The sequence below is a fragment of the Salmo salar genome, chromosome 10 (genome assembly GCF_965601325.2).
Source record: "Salmo salar chromosome 10, fSalSal1, whole genome shotgun sequence".
Taxonomy (NCBI): domain Eukaryota; kingdom Metazoa; phylum Chordata; class Actinopteri; order Salmoniformes; family Salmonidae; genus Salmo; species Salmo salar.
The window spans coordinates 17,319,454-17,341,740 of record NC_138300.1 but is presented as its reverse complement, the minus strand read 5'-3'; the positions used below and the strand labels follow the sequence as shown (position 1 = coordinate 17,341,740).

General features: G+C 42.9%; 1 protein-coding gene across 4 annotated transcripts; it reads left to right on the top strand.

Annotated features, from left to right (window-relative positions):
* Nucleotides 1-140: 140 nt before the first annotated feature.
* On the top strand, nucleotides 141-21,090 carry LOC106613627 (regulator of nonsense transcripts 1). 4 transcript variants are annotated; one of them, XM_014216084.3, is made up of 24 exons: nucleotides 141-528; nucleotides 1,213-1,352; nucleotides 1,494-1,583; nucleotides 1,678-1,845; nucleotides 2,234-2,414; nucleotides 2,691-2,852; nucleotides 3,917-4,001; nucleotides 4,235-4,333; nucleotides 4,946-5,054; nucleotides 5,318-5,477; nucleotides 5,751-5,869; nucleotides 5,975-6,139; nucleotides 7,287-7,401; nucleotides 7,584-7,727; nucleotides 7,880-8,093; nucleotides 8,483-8,600; nucleotides 8,732-8,888; nucleotides 9,146-9,288; nucleotides 9,653-9,827; nucleotides 10,185-10,266; nucleotides 15,384-15,545; nucleotides 15,810-16,036; nucleotides 17,028-17,150; nucleotides 17,292-21,090. In XM_014216084.3, the coding sequence occupies exons 1-23, from the start codon at nucleotides 358-360 to the stop codon at nucleotides 17,145-17,147; spliced, it is 3,306 nt and encodes a 1,101-aa protein (XP_014071559.1). In that variant the 5' UTR covers nucleotides 141-357; the 3' UTR covers nucleotides 17,148-17,150; nucleotides 17,292-21,090. The 4 variants fall into 4 exon arrangements, with proteins under 4 accessions (XP_014071559.1, XP_014071557.1, XP_014071558.1 ...); XM_014216082.3 differs by having other exon boundaries at nucleotides 4,931-5,054; XM_014216083.3 differs by having other exon boundaries at nucleotides 3,917-4,004.
* The last annotated feature ends 1,197 nt before the right edge of the window (nucleotides 21,091-22,287 follow it).

Sequence of the window (22,287 nt, the reverse complement as noted above, 5' to 3'; positions counted from 1 at the left end):
TCATAAGTATATTCATAGTAAACTGTTCTAGTTGACAGCTACTGATTTTTTTTTTTGACATGATAAAAAATAGATTGTCACCAATATCCATCAATAATAGTTTCATCCTCCTTCATTTGCATTTGTGTGCTCTATGCACGTTGTGTGTCTAGGAAGTTCGTCACTGTTTGGTGTTGGAGTTCAGGCGCCTCGAGTTGTTTTCGGTTTAATTTCTGGTGCGGTTAGAATTTTGTTTAGGTTCAAATCAGACTCGAAGCGGTGATCACAAATATCAGCATTGATAAACATATCACTGAGGATCTTGATCATATTCATCGCCGCATCGGAGTCCGTTTAGTCAGCGCAACTTGTGTCGAGATGAGTGTGGAAGCGTACGGGCCGAGTTCTCAAACGCTCACCTTCCTGGACACCGAAGAAGCGGAGCTACTTGGAGCAGATACCCAGGGCTCGGAGTACGAGTTTACCGATTTTACCCTACCTAGCCAGACACAAACTCAGGGCCACACCCAGAGTCAGCTGGACAATCAGGTTTGTATTCTTCATGTCAACAGTTAGCTAGCCAAACACGCGAACTAACAAGTAACGCGTTAGTTTGCTTGCTCGCCACCACCAACAATGTTGACTGTTTGCATACGCTATCAACAGTTAGCTAGCCAGCTAATATTATAAAGCCTTGTTAGCCAGTTATCGTACTAGCTAGCTGACTAGCTAACTTGTTTGCTAACACACTGGAATATTGCTAACTAGCTAGCGTTATATGTATCAATCACTGTTTACACGTCACTTGGCTGACTATTAAAAAGTTAGTGATAGCTAGCAGTATAAGGTAGCGTTAGCTAACTAACTTAGCTTCTTGTCTACCACCGTATCGCCACACATTGACTTCCTCCACTCCAAGATGAAAGGCCCAAAACGTGCTAAATGTTGGTCATGCTAAAATTGCTAACTAACAACAACAGTGCCGATGTGGGTAAAGACGTTCTGCAGCAGTTCCAAGTGTTCATCAAGTGGTTTGACTACAAACCAAAAAAAAATCGTACACAAATTAAAAGTTTGCTTGTGTTGTTTTACCCACCGTATGTACCCTTTTAAAGTTGTATGTGTTCATAGTAGTGGCAAATAAAATATGTTTCTAACGTTACGTAGTGCCATAGCAATACTTAAATTTGTGGCCTTGTTGCAGTCTTAATTCAACCATACTCTTATCTGTAGGTGAATGGTCCTAATGAAGGGCTTCACAATGGAGGGGTTGATGATGTTGCCAAGGCGAGCCAACTACTCTCTGAGTTGAACTTTGAGGAGGATGAAGAGGACACCTATTACACTAAAGACCTCCCACTGCATGCCTGCAGGTAGTTTGTAAAATAATAACTGTTGTAATATAAACGTATTATAACTCTGTTATTGCTTTCAGTGCTGCTGCACCCGATTATGAGTAAATGCGTACGACCTAGAAGTCATAAAAGGGCCTGTTGCTATGTTTCTTTTTTCAGTTACTGTGGCATTCATGATCCTGCTTGTGTGGTGTACTGCAACACAAGCAAGAAGTGGTTCTGCAATGGACGTGGCAATACATCTGGCAGGTATGCAACACGACAGCATCATATCCACCCAAAAAATATGCATTCATAACGTGCGTGCGCATGTAAGTTGATCGTCTCCCATGCTCTTGTTCAGCCACATCGTAAACCACTTGGTGAGAGCCAAATGCAAAGAGGTGACTCTGCACAAAGACGGGCCGCTGGGCGAGACGGTGTTGGAGTGCTACAACTGTGGCTGTCGCAACGTCTTCCTCCTGGGCTTCATACCCGCCAAGGCCGACTCTGTGGTGGTGCTGCTGTGCAGGTGTGTAATGGGCTGAAAAAGAGGGAATGATGGCCAACGCTGTGTGTGTGGTGTGATAGAGAGACTGATTGTGTGTGTGTGTGTTATTACCATAGATTTGACCGTATACACACGTGTGTTGCCATAGAGACCGTGATGTAAACGTAAGTATCAAATCAACGCTTATTTGTCACTTACACCATTTACAGCACGTTTAAAAGGTGCAGCGAAGAGCTTGCAAGTAAGCATTTCTCTGCACCGTTTATACCTGCTATAAACTGTGTATGTGACTTATAAACTTTGATTAGTGTATGTCCTATTTTGGCAAGAGATCAGCACAATCTTCTGTCGAACAGACTTTCCATAACGCAAGTGTATATTGTCTGTATCCAAATGTTTGTGCTCTTAGGCAGCCATGTGCCAGTCAGAGCAGCCTGAAAGACATAAACTGGGACAGCTCCCAGTGGCAGCCGCTGATCCAGGACCGCTGCTTCCTGTCTTGGCTGGTGAAGATCCCCTCGGAGCAGGAGCAGCTCCGGGCCCGCCAGATTACTGCCCAACAGATCAACAAGCTAGAGGAGCTCTGGAAGGTACTGGGCTGACTCAACCCATCCAGGGCCATGAAGTCGACAACGCACTGTACATGTAGCTTAACTTCAGAAATAACCATGAAACACCACAGCATCATACTGGGGGGGGGGGGGGGGTCATTCAACAAATCAAGGCCTCTTTTGGGGCAGAAGGGCAACAAAACTAGGCAGGGACAGTCCCTACCAACACCTATTAGTAGCTGTAGGAGGAATCAGTCAGTGTTACCATATATGAACGGGCATGAAAGCTTGAACCTGTGCATCCTCTTGTCTCAGGACAATCCAACAGCCACTCTGGAGGATCTGGAGAAGCCCGGTGTAGACGAGGAGCCTCAGCATGTGCTGCTGCGCTACGAGGATGCCTACCAGTACCAGAACATCTTCGGCCCCCTTGTCAAACTGGAGGCCGACTACGACAAAAAGCTTAAAGAGTCCCAGGTATAGCCTCCACATCCTCTTAGATAATTAAGGCCCTTTAAAAATCTGCGATGCGGAAAACCCGGACGGAATCACGGAACGCAGACATTAAACAATATTCAAAAATGTATTGAACATATTAGGAAATCGACTAAATGTATTGAACTTTGTAATCATGTGTTGATTCAGTTTTTTTCCTTCAACATTCTGAAGAGGCAGCATGGGAATGCCCCTGTCTGTGTGCGCATTTGTCTACCACTTTGTGTGGCCGATAGCGATGATGCTAATGATAACTATCATCTGGTAGATGGAAAGGCTTTCCCAAAAACGTTCTCAATTAAATATCAATTGAAAAGTAGATTACGCCTACCTGGCAGAATGATATCATGATTATTTGCATCAATCCAGTGGTGATTTGTTTAGCAAACACTGCACTCACATGCACTCACATGTACAGAAAAACCAAACAAGTCTCTTGCTGGTGCGCACTTGAATTAAAGGGTATCTACACCTAAGAATGTTACATTTTGGGATTTTTTTTTTTCTTTCTCCCAGACCTCAAATGGGGTCTTCTGATGCAGTTTAAGCATTGTTGTAGATTTGGAACATCCAATTTAGTCTTTTTTTTTTTATATACATTTTTAAAAAAGGTGTGTTTTTAGAGAGCAAAAACCACAAAAACCCCAGGAAATCTGAAACATGGAAAAACAGAATTAGTCCAAAAATAAAATGGATTTTATTGGGCCCAAGATCATCCATAAGCTCCCCTTTAAGTCAACAAAAGGTCAGTCACACATGAGTCTACTGTGCAACTGCCTACTACAACATACACACTCTATTAAATGTTTACATGCAGTACTTTATCTGTCTTGTGTGAGGTAAAATCATAATGGTGGAAACCTTGCTATAACCCTGCCAAATTTGTCAAATCAATGAACATGTTCAGGGAACGATGCATGTTCAAAGAAAAGGAAATTGTACTTGAACATAGCAGGGGGGCTGTGTTTTCTTTTATGTAGCTAATAACATTATGACTAATAATTTGTCCTATTGTTTCCCTTGTTCTCATCTGGAACTCTTCATAGACCCAAGATAATATAACGGTCAGGTGGGACCTGGGGCTGAATAAAAAGCGGATTGCCTATTTCTCCTTGCCCAAGACGGATTCAGGTGGTAATTCTTTCAATTGACTTTTCTCTGTCTACCAGTTTTTCTGCTGTGCATAGAGAACCCTTGCATCCCACGCATCCCATACCTGCATCCCTGGTGGTGTGTTCGTTTTGTGCCGTGTGTGTACGGTATTGTATTTTGTCCGTCTCATTGGAACCATTATTCGTATATTTTGTGATATAGTTTTGAGCAAAGTGTTTCTAATGTGTCTCTGTTTGTGGTGGTTTGTACAGACATGCGGCTGATGCAGGGAGATGAGATTTGTCTGCGCTACAAAGGAGACCTGGCCCCACTTTGGAAGGGCATCGGCCATGTCATCAAAGTCCCAGACAGTATCCTTTAACTAAAAGACCATTCTGAAGAAAAACTTTAATTCTTCAGTGGTTGCTCATCTCTACCTTCTGACCACCTTTTCATAGTGGTCCCTTTTTAACAAATAGGATCCACCTCCATCTTTATTTTTCCATGATGGGGGTCAGAAAAAAAAGAAGCTATTTTGTGTCTCAACTTATCAGCCAATCTGAACATTCTCAATGTCTCAAATGCAGACTAGTTCTTGGTAACCAATGCAAAACGTGAGGTAATCAGTCTAATGATTCTAGCCACGTTATTGGGTTGCAATGTTCAAAGGCTTGCAGAAATAAATAATATTTTATTGGGAGATAATTACCTAATTTAAACCAAATTATTAAGGGTTCAATACACCATAGAACTCCCTTAGGAGAAGCCCATCCATTAGTTAATGCCCCTCTAGTTTTCACCTGTCTAGTGTATCTGATATATGCTAATGTAGGGGAAAATCTACAGTTTTGTAGACCTTCTTTTCTTCCCTACTATTAGCCCCGTTCAAGTGTGTGGGGGACGGACATCTTTTTCTTTCTAACATTCCACAAGGAGGAAAGGCTATTTTGCTGTACTTATTTCCTTAGCACCCTTTGTGAAAGACTATGGAGATGAGATTGCTATAGAATTGCGCAGCAGTGTCGGAGCTCCTGTGGAAATAACCCACAACTACCAGGTGGATTTCGTGTGGAAGTCCACTTCCTTTGACAGGTGTGACAAGCAGATCAGAATATTTAATCAGTTCTACTTTGGTTGTTGATGCTCTGGTGTTCTTAACGTGACTTCCAGAGTACTGATTTTTTTTTTTTAGCTTCAGCAGCATTTCACATGATTTATCCCTAACGTTAACTCCTGACGTATATTGAAGAATTGAATGAATAAGACATGATATGAAGGTACTAGCTTGTATTATTATTGTTAATCACATCACTCTTTATCGCCACTATAACCCATTGGTTTCCACCGGGTTTCAGAATGCAGAGTGCCCTGAAGACCTTTGCTGTGGACGAGACATCCGTGTCGGGCTACATCTACCACAAGCTGCTGGGCCACGAGGTGGAGGATGTCATCATCAAGTGTCAGCTGCCCAAACGCTTCACTGCCCAGGGCCTGCCCGACCTCAACCACTCTCAGGTCTGACCCACACACATACTCTTAACACCTCACTGACCTGACCCAACCTGACTGCCTGAAACTGAACTTGTTTGCATTTTTAACCATTCGTTTTAGTGAATGAATGATCACAAAAAAGTAGACATTTCCTCTTATTAATGGGGAAACCTTATTATAGTAATGTCGTCTTATAATCATGAAGAACTTCATTTGGAGTTGGATGTTAATTCCCCGTACTACCATGTGCTCTTTGCGCAGCTTTCATAAATGTTTTGATTTGTGTGTTTAAAATAGGTGTATGCTGTGAAGACTGTGCTGCAAAGACCCCTCAGTCTTATCCAAGGCCCCCCCGGCACTGGGAAAACTGTCACATCTGCCACCATAGTGTACCAGCTCGCCAGGCAGGGCAACGGGTAAGATGGGTAACACTCACTATGCATATGTGTCTTTTCTCAAAAGCATCTCCACGTTGTCCTAGCTTTCTGCGTTCATCTGTTGTGTTTGGTTGGTTCCTGCAGACCCGTGCTGGTGTGTGCTCCCAGTAACATCGCGGTGGACCAGCTGACTGAGAAGATCCACATGTCAGGTCTGAAGGTGGTCCGGCTGTGTGCTAAGAGCAGGGAGGCCATCGACTCCCCCGTCTCATTCCTGGCGCTGCACAACCAGATCCGCAACATGGACAGGTGGGGCATGCTGGGAAATGAAGTCTTTGTTAGCACTGTCTGAAATTGTATCCTACACGTAGTAGTGCTCTCGTAATCACTCGTGTTAATGCTTGTAGCAATGTATTATCCCTGTTTTGAATATCAAAGAATTATGGAAAGGGAAGGATGGATGGATTTTTTTAAGTACTTCCAACAGAACCATTGAATAGATCTGCCAGACTTTTTGGATATAATAACTCTAATTCTGTGTGTTTCTAATGGGGGTGTTCCTCTGCTCAGGCTTTGCTTACTCATGCCAAATCCAGGTGTTTTAAGATAAGTATTTTAAGTATCCGCTAACCACATTGTTATAGCAATCTGTAAGTCGATGACACTGTCGATGACTTGGCACGTAAACATTGGTTAATGCATGCAACGTCTGAGCAGGGGAATGCAACCACAGACTTAGTTTCGCGTAGCCATACCTCCAAATCGCAATGTTGTCACACCTCATTTGAAGGTCTGTAGAATTTTATATCATCCGAAATGGCTTGATTTGGTCTGATGGCTTCCAGCGGCTACATTTTATTGGATGTTCAATTTCAAGAACCGTCACTCTCACGTGTGACCGTGGCCACACTTGCAGAGAGTTGTTGCGTATGCTAGTTTGCAACATCGCAGAAAAAAGTGAATTCTGTTTTGGAAGAAATGTGCTCTACACAAATCGAGTCGAAGGCATTACAACTTCTCTGCACCCTACAAAAAAAGAGAAGTTATGGCGTGTCTACCTACAGGCTGTAGTAATAGTTTAGTGTGGCAGTCTGATTTATTGAAAGTGGAGAAATCAATGGTAATAGTAGTTTCTCATCTGATGTCAGTAATCAAGGATCAGGTTTGTGTCCTTAACTCTCAAGGAATCGCCGCATACGCGGTTTGTAGTGAGATGGAGAACCGTTGCTCCTATAGCACTATTCTAGTGGGCACCTTCAGAGCTCCGCCCAAACAAGGCATTTAATTGGTTTGAGGTGTTGTGAGGCGTCACTGATTCACTCCGGCTTTGTACCCCTTTGGAACTACTTTCTGCCATTAACTGCACCAGGTTTTCCGATTAGGGAAGCCAGGTTCTCGACAAGGCTACTAATGACTCAACCCACTTTGCCTGCTCTGTGTCTGGTGTGACCCGCAGTATGCCAGAGCTGCAGAAGCTGCAGCAGCTGAAGGATGAGACCGGGGAGCTGTCGTCTGCTGACGAGAAGCGTTACCGGGCCCTGAAGCGCACCGCTGAGCGAGAGCTGCTCACGGTGAGGAGGACTTTTACAACACTTACACCTTTGTTGCCCGATATGTCACAGCAGTATTAGGTGTATCAGGTGCTGTCAAGTAGAACAGGTTTTTTTTGGACCTAGCGAAGATGATATGGGTTCCCCGTTCCTATAGTTTCAAACCAACTGTTAACCACTGTTCCTCTTCTGTCCCTCGGCAGAATGCGGATGTGATCTGCTGTACCTGTGTGGGGGCAGGAGATCCACGCCTGGCCAAGATGCAGTTCCGCTCGATCCTGATTGATGAGAGCACCCAGGCCACCGAGCCAGAGTGCATGGTGCCTGTGGTCCTGGGTGCCAAGCAGGTACAACCACACACCAATTTATGCTCAAGATAAACAGCTCAACTAGGTCAATTGTCCGTGACCTACTCAATCCAGACGAAAACAATGTAAAAGCCCATGAGAATATTTGGTTAATTGATTGTCATTTCATCATTAATTCCCCCCTTTCACAGCTCATTCTGGTGGGAGACCACTGCCAGCTGGGCCCAGTAGTGATGTGTAAGAAGGCAGCCAAAGCAGGCCTGTCCCAGTCTCTGTTTGAGCGTCTGGTGGTGCTGGGCATCAGGCCCATTCGTCTGCAGGTGCAGTACCGTATGCACCCGGCCCTCAGCTCTTTCCCCTCCAACATCTTCTACGAGGGCTCCCTGCAGAACGGAGTCACCGCTGGTGAGTTAGACGTTTTCACCAGGCTTCTTGGTCATATTATAGCTTTTGAATTGGTCATGTGTAAAAAAAAATAATAATAATTCACACTTATTATCTAGAACATGTGACGTTTTTGTAGAAAGTGTGTTTGTTCACCCCTAAAAGATCTAGAAGTAGCAGTGTAGATCTGCGTTGGATTAAAGCGGTGTTTGTGTTCATACACTGAGTAGAAAGCGTTTACTCTACTGTGGAAGTTTGTTAGGCCATTCTGAAATCGACTGTAACTCAAAGCATATTGCTTTTGGGCACGTATTTGCTATTGAATAAAATGGCCATTTTTAGGTTTGTTCACAATCTCACTGAATTCCCATACTAACCATGTTGACAAATTCTCTGTTTATCCTGGGAAGCTGACCGCATCAAGAAAGGCTTTGACTTCCAGTGGCCACAGCCAGACAAGCCCATGTTCTTCTATGTAACTCAAGGCCAGGAGGAAATAGCCAGCTCTGGAACGTCCTACCTGAACAGGTACGGCTAACAGTCCTGTCAAGGTTCATCTCAAAGTATCAACAGAATTGATTGCTATTTTGAAATGCACATAGAGTGCGTCTCTTCATTTAGTTTGACTGGAACAATTTTAAACACTGTCCTCTCCCCAGAACTGAGGCGGCCAACGTGGAGAAGATCACAACCAGGCTGCTGAAGGCTGGGGCCAAGCCTGACCAGATAGGCATCATCACCCCCTACGAGGGCCAGAGGTCCTACCTGGTGCAGTACATGCAGTTCAGTGGTTCCCTCCACACAAAACTCTACCAGGTACGGCAGTATAGCTGAACTTGCACTGTCTTGGGAAAGAACAATTCAATATATTTTTGTTGTCTTCTCAAGAACATGATTTGTGATATCGATTTGCTTTATTATTGTTCTGCAGATGGTAGCAGATTTATAAAATCTTCAAATAATATTGCGTTACTATTTATGTCGATACCTGTTGCCATTCGACCAATGCCAAATGCAACAGGTCTCGATGACCAATGTTACAACACTGTTCTATCCTCTTGTCTTGCTATCAGGAGGTTGAGATCGCCAGCGTGGATGCATTCCAGGGCAGGGAGAAGGACTTTATCATCCTGTCGTGCGTACGAGCCAACGAGCACCAGGGCATCGGCTTCCTTAACGACCCGCGCCGTCTCAACGTGGCCCTCACCAGAGCCAAGTAAGCATCTGGACCATTAGTCTTCATTCTCACCACAGCTTCTCTGGGTAGACAGTTTCAAATCTGTATGGCCAAAGACATAGAATTACATATAAAAGACCTAGAATGGACAATGGGATCCTAGCAATAGTTACTTCATAGGATGTCAGGGGTTCAAAGTCATGGTAGTTTAGAAGCCTTGATGATGAACTGTGATGAGCCTCGGTGGAACAGTATAGAATTCATCATCAAAAAATGTATGTGAATCACTGTCCACTTTCATCCTTGACAACGTAGACAAAATGGTGCATTTTGAGACTGCCTTGTCCTTAGATTTCTCCCACTGACGTGTGTGTGTGTGTGTGTGTGTAACGTATGTTTTCAGGTATGGGGTGATCATTGTGGGCAACCCAAAGGCCCTGTCCAAGCAGCCTCTGTGGAACCACTTACTCAACTACTACAAGGAGCAGAAGGTTCTGGTGGAGGGACCCCTCAACAACCTGAGAGAGAGCCTGATGCAGTTCAGCAGGCCCCGCAAGCTGGTCAATGCCATCAACCCTGTGAGTTATGACGCTTGCATAAACACACATTATATGTTGGATGTGTCGGAGTGTACAGTTGGCACATGTTTTCAGTGTGGGTATTGAACCCACGTTGAGTCTATTCCCCTCATATCCTTTTTTAAATTAATACTTAACACTTTTTCCTCAGTAACACTTTTTCCTCAGTAACACTTTTTCCTCAGTAACACTTTTTCCTCAGTAACACTTTTTCCTCAGTAACACTTTTTCCTCAGTAACACTTTTAACTCGGTAACACTTTGGCCGATATGTAATGCCATTTACAGCAATGTTATGACAACAGTACAGCAGTTCCACTGTGTTTTCGAGGGTATTAAACCCTTGTCTGTGTTCCAGGGAGCCCGGTTCATGAGCACTGCCATGTATGATGCCCGCGAGGCCCTCATCCCTGGGTCTGCCTACGATCGCAGCAGCGCAGGTTAGTGGGAAAGTGTCTTTTTTTTCTATAAGGCCGTGGCTACGGATACAGAGTTTTTGCCCACGCCCTCCGGAATCCTCTTTCTCAAAGCTAAAGTTTTGTTTTTCTAACGTATTTGCTGCTCGCACTCCTCTCTTCACGTTTCGCTTTTTACTCACCCTTTTCTAAACCATGATGATGTCTGACTCGTATTTTTAAACAGCTAAATTAAAAACCCTGCAGCGATTTGAACGAACATTCCAAAACATATATATATTATTAGGGCTGTCCCCGACAAAAAAATCTTGCTCGCCCGAGAGTCATCTGTCAAGTTTTTAAACCTGTATTTCCCCATATACAGTATAGACACATCCTATGTGTTTTTAATGAAATCAACTAAATGCACAGAGCTGGTCTGATGCTTTAAGCACACTGTTTGATTAAATAATTAAGACACACGAATGACTCAAGCGGGAGGCCGATGACCACGCTGTGTTAATTATTTATTTTTTACAGCGAGTGCCTGTGTGAATGTCGCACGTTGTCTCTCTAACCTCCCTGTTGCAGCGAAGAGGCACCACCACACAGCAAGTGTTTATTGCACTGTCCGTGCTGAAGCTGCAACATAATTACAGCCATTTAGTTTCTTAAACTCTGACCGAAAAGTTCTGTTACCAAAGTCCCTCATTTGTTTAGGAAAATAATTTCCTTGCTCTCTTTACGTGAAACATGTATGCATCGCGTGCACATGGCCAATAGGGCCTGACCTATAGCCTATCATAACCACATCAATAAATTGGTTATAACAAACTCTGAACACCGTAACACGTGTCAGCAAAATTAATACGAAAGATGTGAAAAAGAAACTCGAAATGGGGGTGTTTACTGGTTGCTCAGGAGTTGGAATGTTTACTCAGGAATGTTTACTGGTTGCTCAGGAGGGAAAGGGGAAGTCAAATGTGTGGAAGACACTTGACTTAGTTGTGTACGCCACTGGAGATCAAGAAAAATGAGGGAATAGCAGCAAGCGCTGCGTGAGTATTGTGTGCCAAACAGGTTCTGTTAGATTACAATATTATTTTACTGACCGTTTGGAACATTTGTAAAGAAAATGTAAGAAATTATAAGTGTACCAGAGAGTCTGTTCTAATGGAAAACATTAGCAATTATTCAAAGCTCCCAAACGTTATTTCATTTTAAAACTAAAACGCTTGATTGCATTTCAAAGCATGAATGACATGAACAAACAAATGATTTAATGATTTTAGGGCTGACTCCATTTAGTTGACTAGTCGATTGCTTGGTTGACAGGATGTTGGTCGACCGAGATTTCTTTAGTCGAGCAGTAGCAAAATATCTATCTATATCATGGTGTACAAGACACCTGTCTGAGTGGACTAAACCATTGTGGAGGCCATGGGGATGGCGCAGTCCATCACTCTGACATATGCTACTGAAATTGTATATGGGAAAGGGGGATACCTAGTCAGTTGTACAACTGAATGCCTTCAACTGAAATTTCTTCTGCATTTAACCCAACCCCTCTGAATCAGAGAGGTGCAGGGGGCTGTATGGTTATATTACATAAGAAAAATGGTGCAACATCTAATAAAAAAAGAGTATTATTTTATAACAAATTATCTTTCTCCCGCGTTGGATAGTGGTCACTGTACACGGTTCTGAAATACATCAGTGCGCTGTTGAATTGGTGCCTTTTCCTCGACCATCTTGCTATGCATAATAGCAAAGTTACCCAGCATATTGGTGTTGAGAACAATGCTGTGGAGGCAGCAGCAGAATGAGGAGAAAAGTCTTTGCCTTATTGTCTAAGAAAAGTGAGGAGAGAGGAAACCCCAACGTAGTTAGGTCTATAATCAATAGTCTAACTGTTAAATGTACCTGGCTTTATAAATCATCCATATATATCTACAGAAATAAGACCGATCCTGCTTCTGTTGCCTGTTTGAATGATTGTTTAATAGCCTACTGATTCCGTGAGTACCAAGCATCACACAACGACATGTCAAGTAAAACATTTTCTTTTAATCTTTACTTTGCTATAATTAAGGCTTTACACTTTTTTTTTTTTTAGAACAGCCTCTGGTATTATTTATCATTTATTAAGTGTTCTGTTCCATATTTTCCAAAAAAGTATATTTTAGAATAATAACACTCCTTTTTCTCGATCTCCTTCTTGTTGTTAATTTTTACTATTCAACAACTTGTTCCGAAGCCACTCCTGCGTTGTCTTGGCTGTGTGTTTATGGTCATTGTCATGTTGGAAGGTGAACATTTGCCCCAGTCTGAGGTCCTGAGCTTTCTGGAGCAGGTTTTCATCAAGGATGTCTCTGTACTTTGCTCCATTCATCTTTCCTTCGAGCCTGACTAGTCTCCCAGTCCCTGCCACTGAAAAACATCCCTACAGCATGATGCTGGCACCACCATGCTTCACCGGTTTCCTCCAGATGGGCTAGGTTTCCTCCAGACGTGACGCTTGGCATTCAGGCCACAGAGTTGAATCTTGGTTTCATCAGACCAGAGAATCTTGTTTGTCATGGTCTGAGAGTCCTTTAGGTGCCTTTTGACAAACTCCAAGCAAGATGTCATGTACCTTTTACTGAGGAGTGGCTTCTGTCTGGCCAGAGGAACTCTGGAGCTCTGTCAGTGACCATCGGGTTCTTGGTCACCTCTCTAACCAAGGCCCTTCTCCCCTGATTGCTCAGTTTGGCCGAATCAGACAGGTGTAACGCATACAATTTCAGTAGCACATGTCTTAGAGGATGGACTATGCCATCCCCACGGCCTCCACAATGGATTAATCCACTGAGACAGGCGCGAATCAGACAGGTGTCAGGTGTCTTGTGCTCTATATTAAAAATATATATATTTGCGTCTGCTTGGCTAAAGAAATCTCGGTCGACCAACGGTCTATCGACAAAACAATTGACCAGTCGACTAAATGGGGTCAGCCCTATATATTATGAAGGCTACAACCTTCTGTCTGATGTAACGGATATTGCAGGTGCACAAGCAGGATGCAGGCCCTACACTGGAGCAAAAACAATCAGCGTGTTGTGTGATGTAGGCTAATCTTTATAGTTGCTACCATATCGTATACATGTCTGCCTCCTGTGCGACTTAGTCAGTGTTTGCATTGATGATGGAAAAAATTGAATTCAATCGCTAATTCGACTGCGTGTCTGTCTTGCTGCGTTCCACCTCTGGGCAGCCGAGCATTTATCCAGACCGGTAAAAAGAGTCTGACAATGGGCAAGTTTGTTTTGCATCGCCCGGTGCCATAGTTATGCCATATATGCTGCTGTACCGTGGCGAGAGTAAATGGCTGCATATAACTCCGCAGCTAAGAACATGATATCGCTAGACTGCCTGCTTATGTTTGCAATATTGGCAGCAAAGTTTGTACGAACATGTCTAATGTGTTTTGTGTAAAACATGTACATAGCTGTAGCCTACTCCTCTCCTGAAAAAATAACTTGAAGTCGTGCTTATGCTTACTGAGGCATGGAATGCAATATTTGGAACAGTTTAGTGTACAACATGAAGTTTGTAGGCTACACCAGTGACCAGACGAAGGCGACCAAGTAGGGGGGAGCGGCAGCGGAACACTCAGCACAGCAGCTATGTAGGCAGCAGAGTGCTACGTGTAAAGAATCCTGCACATCCGCAGAAATATCTGTGTTTTTAGCCTGGGCAAATTGGGATACAGAAACTCTGTATCCGTACCCACTTCGTTTTAATTGTTTTATAATGCGTTAACTTGTTCTTTACCTCTTCAATAGCCCGCTAACATTTACAGTGCCTTCAAAGTATTCATACCCCTTGACTTATTCCAAATTTTATTGTGAGAGCCTGAATTCACAACTGAATTAAATATTCGTTTTTACCCATACCCCAAAATGACAAAGTGAAAACATGTTTTTAGACATTTTTGCACATTTTATTGAAAATTAAATATCTCATTTCATTTGAGTATTCACACCCCTGACTCCATACAGCTGTGAGTCTTTCTGGGTAAGTCTCTAAGAGCTTTCCACACCTGGATTGTTCAACATTTGCCCTTTATTCTTCCTCTCAGTTCTTCATGTTCTGTCAGATTGGTTGTTGATCATTGCTAGACAACCATTTTCAAGTAGATTTAAGTCAAAACTGTAACTTGGCCACTCAGGATGATTCACTGTCTTCTTGGTAAGCGACTCCAGATTTGGCCATGTGTTTTAGGTTATTGCCCTGCTGAAAGGTGAATTCATTTCCCAGTGTCTGGTGGAAAGCCGACTGAACCAGGTTTTCCTCCTAGGATTTTGCCTGTGCTAAGCTCCGTTTTTCTGTTTTTATTCTGAAAAACTCCTCAGTCCGTAACGATTACAAACACACCCATAAAATAATGCAGTCACCACAATGCTTGAAAATTTGGAGAGTGGTTGTCCGTAATGTGTTGTATTGCATTTGCCCCAAAGATAACTTTGTATTCAAGACAAAAAAAAGTTACTTGCTTTGCCACATTTTTTGCAGTTTTACTTTAGTGCCTTGATTACAAACAGGATGCATGTTTTTGGAAAAAATGTATTCTGTACAGGCTTCCTTTCCCTCTGTCAATTAGGTTAGTATTGTGGAGTAACTACAATGTTTTTGATCCATCGTTAGGAGAAAACTATCACAGCCATTACACTCTAACTGTTTCACAGTCCCCATTGCCCTCATGGTGAAATCCTTGAGTGGTTCCTTCCTCTCCGGCAACTGAGTTTTTACTCCTGAGCTTTTTTAGACTTGTCATACGAAAGGGGTTGAATACTTATTGACTCGACATTTCAGCATTTCATATTTTATTAATGTATTATTTTTTTTTTTACTTAATTCCACTTTGCGGTATTGTGTGTAGGCTAGTGATGACAAAATCTAAATTTAATGCATTTTAAATTCAGGCTGTAACACAATTTTTTTTTGGGGGGGGGGAGTCAAGGTTGTGAATGCTTTCTGAAGGTACTGTAGGCTAATGCCTTTCTAGAACTGTAAGGTGGCACCAGAATTTATTGCATTGCTAGATGCAACAAACGCATCCTACAGCAATGGGACCGCTCACACACTACTGTGACATGTTTTCTGTGTGTTTCTTTCTACAGGGCGTCCATCCAACATGTATTTCCAAACCCACGATCAGATCGGCATGATTGGGGCTGGGCCAGCCCACATGGCGGCCATGAACATGCCTATTCCCTTCAACTTGGTGGTGCCCCCCATGCCTCCGCCAGGCTACCTGGCCCAGGCCAACGGCCCTGCTGCAGGTGAGCAGGAAGCGAAACAACTATTCATTAGTTGTTAATATATTGACTGGTGGAATATGTATTTGGCCCTGTGAAGTTGGACAGTATCCAAATAACCAGAAGTCTCAGTGTTGCTCACCAGAGTATTCTTCATGTGGTACTGTTGTTGGTGATATTGTGTTATGGGGGTTTGGAGATGTCCTCGTACCCCTACTATTTCTCGTCTGTAATGCATGTTCATTGTTTGTTAGTGTGTTTGATAAGTGAGTGCTCTGTGCCACCCAGGTCGCGGTGGGGCGCTGAAGGGCAAAGCGGGGCGTGGCGGGCGCCAGAGGACCCGCGGCATGGGGAACCACAGTGGCAGCGGGCAGGCCAACGGGCACAACAGCCAGGCCAGCCAGGACGTGTCTTCCCAGCCCTTCTCCCAGGGGCCACTCACCCAGGGCTACATCACCATGAGTCAGCCCTCCCAGATGAGCCAGCCTGGCCTCTCCCAGCCTGAACTTTCCCAGGTAACAAGACCGGCCTAAACTCCACTCTTTACTACCTAATACCAAATCAGACTCTGGCCTCGTACTCCTATGCCCAATCCCAAATCGTACCATACTCTGTATGTGATTGTGGAGATCTGAGAGGATTAGATGGGTATAAGTAAAAATTATAATAGCTTCATTGGTTAGATGTAATGTTTTTGCCATATTGCTTGAATCAAGCAAGAAGCAATATGGTAATAATGCCACCTCTGATATGCTGGGTGGAGGTTCATATTGCTGACATCATCTGATACTCTCAGGGAAATGTGTTAGAAGCAATGTCCCCTTTAGCCTCGAGTGATTGCTTGTACATTTCTATACATCTTTGAAAAGAGAGTCAGGTAAAGAGCTTTTTTTGTCATAAAGGGGCAGTGTTGTGTTTTGAGACAGGCTTGAATAAGCTAAGTAGCCTGTAGGAGGGGGGGGCATAATTTTTCTGATTCTCTGTAATAATGGTATGGGAATAATAATGCATTTTATTTTGTAAGGTGGTTTCTTGCATCAAACAACACAACATTTTCAGTCACCTTGTCTGAAGGACAAGTGGATAAACAGGTTAATGTCAAGCCCTGCATGTTCGTTTCTAAAGTCTCATGGAATGTAGTCCTACATTGAACACCACACATTGGCTGCTACTGTAGACTGAATGATAGAACAACTATTTCCATGTTAAAATGTTATGGGATGCATTTTCTCCATTGTTTTTGATGGAAGGCCACTCTAGTAGGCCAACATTATGATCAAATAGCCACAGTAGCCTACTTGGCCACTGTTAAAACTTACTTAAACCGGGTACAGCCTCAGTGTTCACAGTAAACGCCTGCTGGAAGTTGCACTGAATTTTCACAACTTTCAAGTTTGTGCTCAGCAGACCTGAAATTTGCTCAGTGCTGGAATTTTTTTACGGAAACATTAGTTGGAAGAATTATGTTTTGGATGTAATTGGGTGTTTCTCCTTCTGTTTTAACAGGACAGTTATTTAGGTGACGAGTTCAAGTCTCAAATCGATGTGGCTCTGTCGCAGGATTCGACTTACCAGGGTGAACGTGCATACCAACATGGTGGGGTGACTGGACTGTCACAGTACTAGAGTGTAAGATAACTATTCCCATTCCCATGGTACTAGAGTAATCAAGAACTGTTATTGATTTGACCTCTACTGTACAGACGAGTACTTCCAAAAATCGTGTTGGCGGAAGCCATTTTGAATATCCTTATTGTTTCCTTTTCTCAGGTTGTTGGAAGAGGAGCTAGGCTTGAACTGAGCTTAGTTCATCAGTATTTTAATCTGGGTAATTATAAAAACAAAAAATGGATACCTGTTTTCCTCTGCTACAACTGAAGCACCACCGTGTGAAATCAACGGGAGAGAGAAACCAACCAATCGCGAGAGAGAAAGTGATGGAAAGAACGGACGGCCAGGAAGAGGGAACGTGTGGGAGTGAGGGACCACTGCCGGCACATGGGAACGAAAGCGAGAGGAAGGCGGTGGCCAGCGGTCGAGCTGTCGTGAGGAAGACGAAACGAGGAACAACTCCGTCCCTCCACAACCCTTTTCCCACCTCCCCTTCCAACCTCACGCCTCTGTCTGAGGGAATGACCAGTTATCCAGAGGACCTTGCTCTTTGATCAGCTAACAGAGAAAGACAAGTTCTCAAGCAACTTGGCTGAGGGAGCACTTTCCACTAACTCTCGAAAGCGGATAACAAGAAAGTAGAGGGGGGAGGGTGTGGAACACTTCAAGCAGACAACATAGGAAATCCTCACCTCAATGTTGATCGCTTGCCAAACCCGTTTGATACCCAAACTCATTTGATTGGATTGATGTGGAGGACGAGTGGCGGTGTTGATCTCAACTCTCAGACCTGAAATCTCATCAAATGACCGCAAGAGGAACAGTCTCCAAGAGGAACAGTCTCCAAGAGGAACAGTGGCAGTTCACGTTGTCGTTCAACTTTGAGTTGAAAAGTTTTCTGCTCTAAAGTCTGATAATAAAGAACTTTGAATTGAAATGCCTTTGATGGCCTTCGGAACCATTTGGCTTTTTCAACAGGTCTTTTCAGAAACAGGTGGTTAACTAGAAGTCTGGTGGAGTTGAATGGCATGGGGATATCAGAGGAAAGTTTCTGAAGTGGTGAGCTCTGGATCCAAGAGATCTGTAATTGTGAGACTATTTGTTTTTGAAGTACCTTTCTTATTGCAGAGCGCAAAAGGCAAAAAATATTTAATAGAAAAATGACCAGCATTGAATAATATTAACTCAATATTATTTGAAGTTGCAGCAAAGGCTTTTTTGATCTTTTGAAAGGGGGGTGTGGGGTGGCATGAGATGTCGCCTGCTGTGCTGTTCAGCGGATAATTTTCTATGTTTTAAACGTTTTTATGCTTAGATTGGCAGCGGATTTGAAGTAATGCTTTACCTGGGGGAATTCCTTGTGGATGTAAGATCCGTCTGCATGAACACAGCTATTAATGGAAACTGATTTCTACTATAGTCTACACACTTTTGTGTCACTATTGAAGTTGCAGGTGGCTAGGTGTGAAATATGCTACATGGCCAAAAGTATGTGGGCACCTCTTCAAATTAGTGGATTCGGGTATTTCAGATAAACCTGTTGCTGATAGGTGTATACAGTCGAGCACACAGCCATGGACAAACATTGGCAGTAGAATGGCCCGTACTGAAGAGCTCAGTGACTTTCAAAGTGGCAACATCATAGGATGCCACTTTTCCAACAAGTCAGTTGGTCAAATTTCTGCCCTGCTAGAGCTGCCTGGGTCAACTCTAAGTGCTGGTATTGTGAAGTGGAAATGTCTAGGAGCAACAATGGCACAGCCGCGATGTGGTAGGTCACACAAGCTCAAAGAACGAGACCGTAGCACGTAAAAATCGCCTGTCCTCAGTTGCAACACTCACTATCGAGTTCCAAACTGCCTCTGGAAGCAATGTCAACACAAGAACTGTTCATCGGGAGCTTCATGAAATGGCATTCCTTGGCCGAAGATCACCATGCGCAATGTCAACCGGGTGTAAAGGGGTGTAAAGCTCGGAGGGGTTGGAGGGGTGTAAAGCTCGCCACCATTGGACTCTGGAGCAATGGAAATGCGTTCTCTGCAGTGATAAATCACGCTTCATCATCTGGCAGTCGGACGGACGAATCTGGGTTTGGTGTATGCCAGGAGAACACTACCTGCCCCAATGCTTAGTGCCAACTGTAAAGTTTGGTGGGGGGAATAATTGTCTGGGGCTATTTTTCATGGTTCGGGCTAGGTCCCTTAGTTCCAATGAAGGGAAATCTTAACGCTACAGCATACAATGACATTCTAGACGATTCTGTGCTTCCAACTTTGTGGCAAAAGTTTGGGGAATGATCTTTCCTGTTTCAGCATGCCAATGCCCCTGTGCACAAAGTGAGGTCCATACAGAAATGTTTTGTCTTTTGGGATGAATTGGAACGCCAACATGCTAGCCAGGCCTAGTTGCCCGACCTCACTAATGCTCTTGTGGCTGAATGGAAGCAAGTCCCCGCAGCAATGTTCCAACATCTAGTGCTGTTATAGCAGCAAAGGGGGGCCGACTCCATATTATTGCCCATGATTTTGGAATGAGATGTTCGATGTGCAGGTGTCCACATACTTTTGGTCATGTAGTGTAACAGTTAAGGAATAGACTAGGAAGGTGGCTGGAAGAAGGATAAGGCTTGTGAACTCCTTGAAGATGCATCCTCCGAATCTGGTTATTCAGTATGGAGAATCAATTGGCGTTCAAATTTGAATGTGATTCTTCCACTGTGAAATGCAGTCGTGTGTACAGAATGTTAGCTACATGACTAGAATTAAGTTGTCAAATCCAAAGTATTTGAAACCATTTCACACCAGTTACACACAAACTGTAAATTTACCACTGGTACTGATTTTCATACAAGGTGACAGTGATTTCTCACATAAAAAGAATGAATGCATCCGAATCAGTACCCGTAACTTCCTTTTGGTTATTTGCAGGTATAAAGCAGCACAAACATGAATGAAGGTGAAAGCAACCTAAGCCAGCATATACCAACTTCATAGAAAGAATCACTGAATGTGACCAGTATGTTGTGACATTGAAACCAGAGTCATAAATTGAACCTGAGTCAAATTGTTTCTGAATGGTTACTGAATGTACGAACTGGTTTAAGCCACCTTCCTTCTCTTAGGAGTTGCCACTAAACCAGGTTGGTAGAATGGCTTTCCTTTTGTAACTTCTATTTTATGAGTGTTTTTAAATTTTTGGCTTCCCTATAGTTCGCCCATCTGTTTGCTCCAAATTCCTATGGCTCCCAAACCCTCCATTCTTACCCCTCTGTGAATTGTAATGTAATCAGCCCCCCAGTATTTCCTTTTTTGCATGATTTGCCTGCCATTTTTTGAAGGGGTGAGGTTGTGAACAGCGAAATGAGACTTAAACCACACTATATGGTTTAATTTGTTATCTGATGACAAAGGGGGATTAAATGTTTTTTTTTGTTTTTTGCTTTAAATAAATTGTCCATGGGACTGTTTTATATTGAGGAATCCTTGTATATTTGAGGAGTCCTCTATCAGTTTTTAGGAATGTTATTTGGATGCTTAGAGCACCAAATTGAGAATGTATTCATTTTAGCTCACCACCTGCTTTGTCCTCTGTCCATTCATTTTTATTTTTATTTGTCGTCACCTGACTTTGAATATGTCGATCCAAAACACATTGTATGACAATCTTGCTGTCAAATAGCTAGTCATGGTTGAAAAAATGCTTACAAATTGTCTTTTTTGATCAACATTATGCATTTTTCCATGTTGGTTATGTTGATTAAATTTCACATCAAGAAATACAAGAATTCCAGCAGGGAATATAGCGTTGCTCCTTATACTTTTTTACTAAGATGGTGACATTATACTTATGTTGAAATGAAATACAGCAATCCTGCTATCAAAGTTTGTCATCTGTTACATGGCCAGCACTGCTAACTAGAAATGTATTAAAAGTATATTACCAAACTATACTGCAGGAATCAATGGATAAGAACTGACATTTTTTACGGTAATGGTAATACGGTAATGTATGCCTTCTTCCCAGCATTTGGATTCTCACTATGGAAAAACTGCACTGGATTTGCAGGAATTAGTATTTTAGTTGCAGTGAAGATTAATCAAGACATTTCGCCTGACGATTCCTTTCTTGTGAAACTGAAACAAAGGTTGCTTATATGTCAAAGGCTTTGAGCAATGAGAAAGGGATTTTGCCATTTATTTGGCATTTACAGATTATGAAACATGTTGCACCTGAACTCGGCACAATGGGCAACTGGTCTTGTTATACAGTTGAAGTCGGAAGTTTACATACACTTAGGTTGGAGTCATTAAAACCCGTTTTTCAACCACTCCACAAATTTCTTGTTAACAAACTAGTTTTGGCAAGTCGGTTAGGACATCTACTTTGTGCATGAGAGAATAAATTTTTCCAACAATTGTTTACAGACAGATTATTTAACTTATAATTCACTGTATCTCAATTCCAGTGCGTCAGAAGTTTACATACACTAAGTTGACTGTGCCTTTTAAACAGCTTGTAAAATTCCAGAAAATTATATCATGGCTTTAGAAGCTTTTGATAGGCTAATTGACATCATTTGAGTCAATTGGAGGTGTACCTGTGGATGTATTTCAAGGCCTACCTTCAAACTCAGTGCCTCTTTACTTGACATCTTGGGAAAATCAAAAGGAATCAGCCAAGACCCCAGAAAAAAAGATTTGTAGACCTCCACAAGCATGGTTCATCCTTGGGAGCAATTTCCAAATGCCTGAAGTTACCATGTTCATCTGTACAAACAATAGTACGCAAGTATAAACACTATGGGACCACGCAGCCGTCATACTGCTCAGGAAGGAGACGCATTCTGTCTCCTAGAGATGAACGTACTTTGGTGCGAAATGTGCAAATCAATCCCAGAACAACAGCAAAGGACCTTGTGAAGACGCTGGAGGAAACGGGTACAAAAGTATCTATAACCACAGTAAAACAAGTCCTATATCGACATAACCTGAAAGGCCGCTCAGCCAGGAAGAAGCCACTGCTCCAAAACCGCCTTTAAAAAAGCCAGACTACAGTTTGCAACTGCACATGGGGACAAAGATTGTACTTTTTGGAGACATGTCCTCTGCTCTGATGAAACAAAAATAGAACTCTTTGGCCATAATGACCATTGTTA

Bases quoted from the DNA above. Each gene is read 5' to 3' on its own strand.
- LOC106613627 (XM_014216081.3), top strand. From the start codon at position 358: ATGAGTGTGGAAGCGTACGGGCCGAGTTCTCAAACGCTCACCTTCCTG. The intron at 9,289-9,652 runs GTAAGCATCTGG...GTATGTTTTCAG, and splicing joins GTGGCCCTCACCAGAGCCAA to GTATGGGGTGATCATTGTGG. The intron at 16,037-17,027 runs GTAACAAGACCG...CTGTTTTAACAG, and splicing joins CCCAGCCTGAACTTTCCCAG to GACAGTTATTTAGGTGACGA.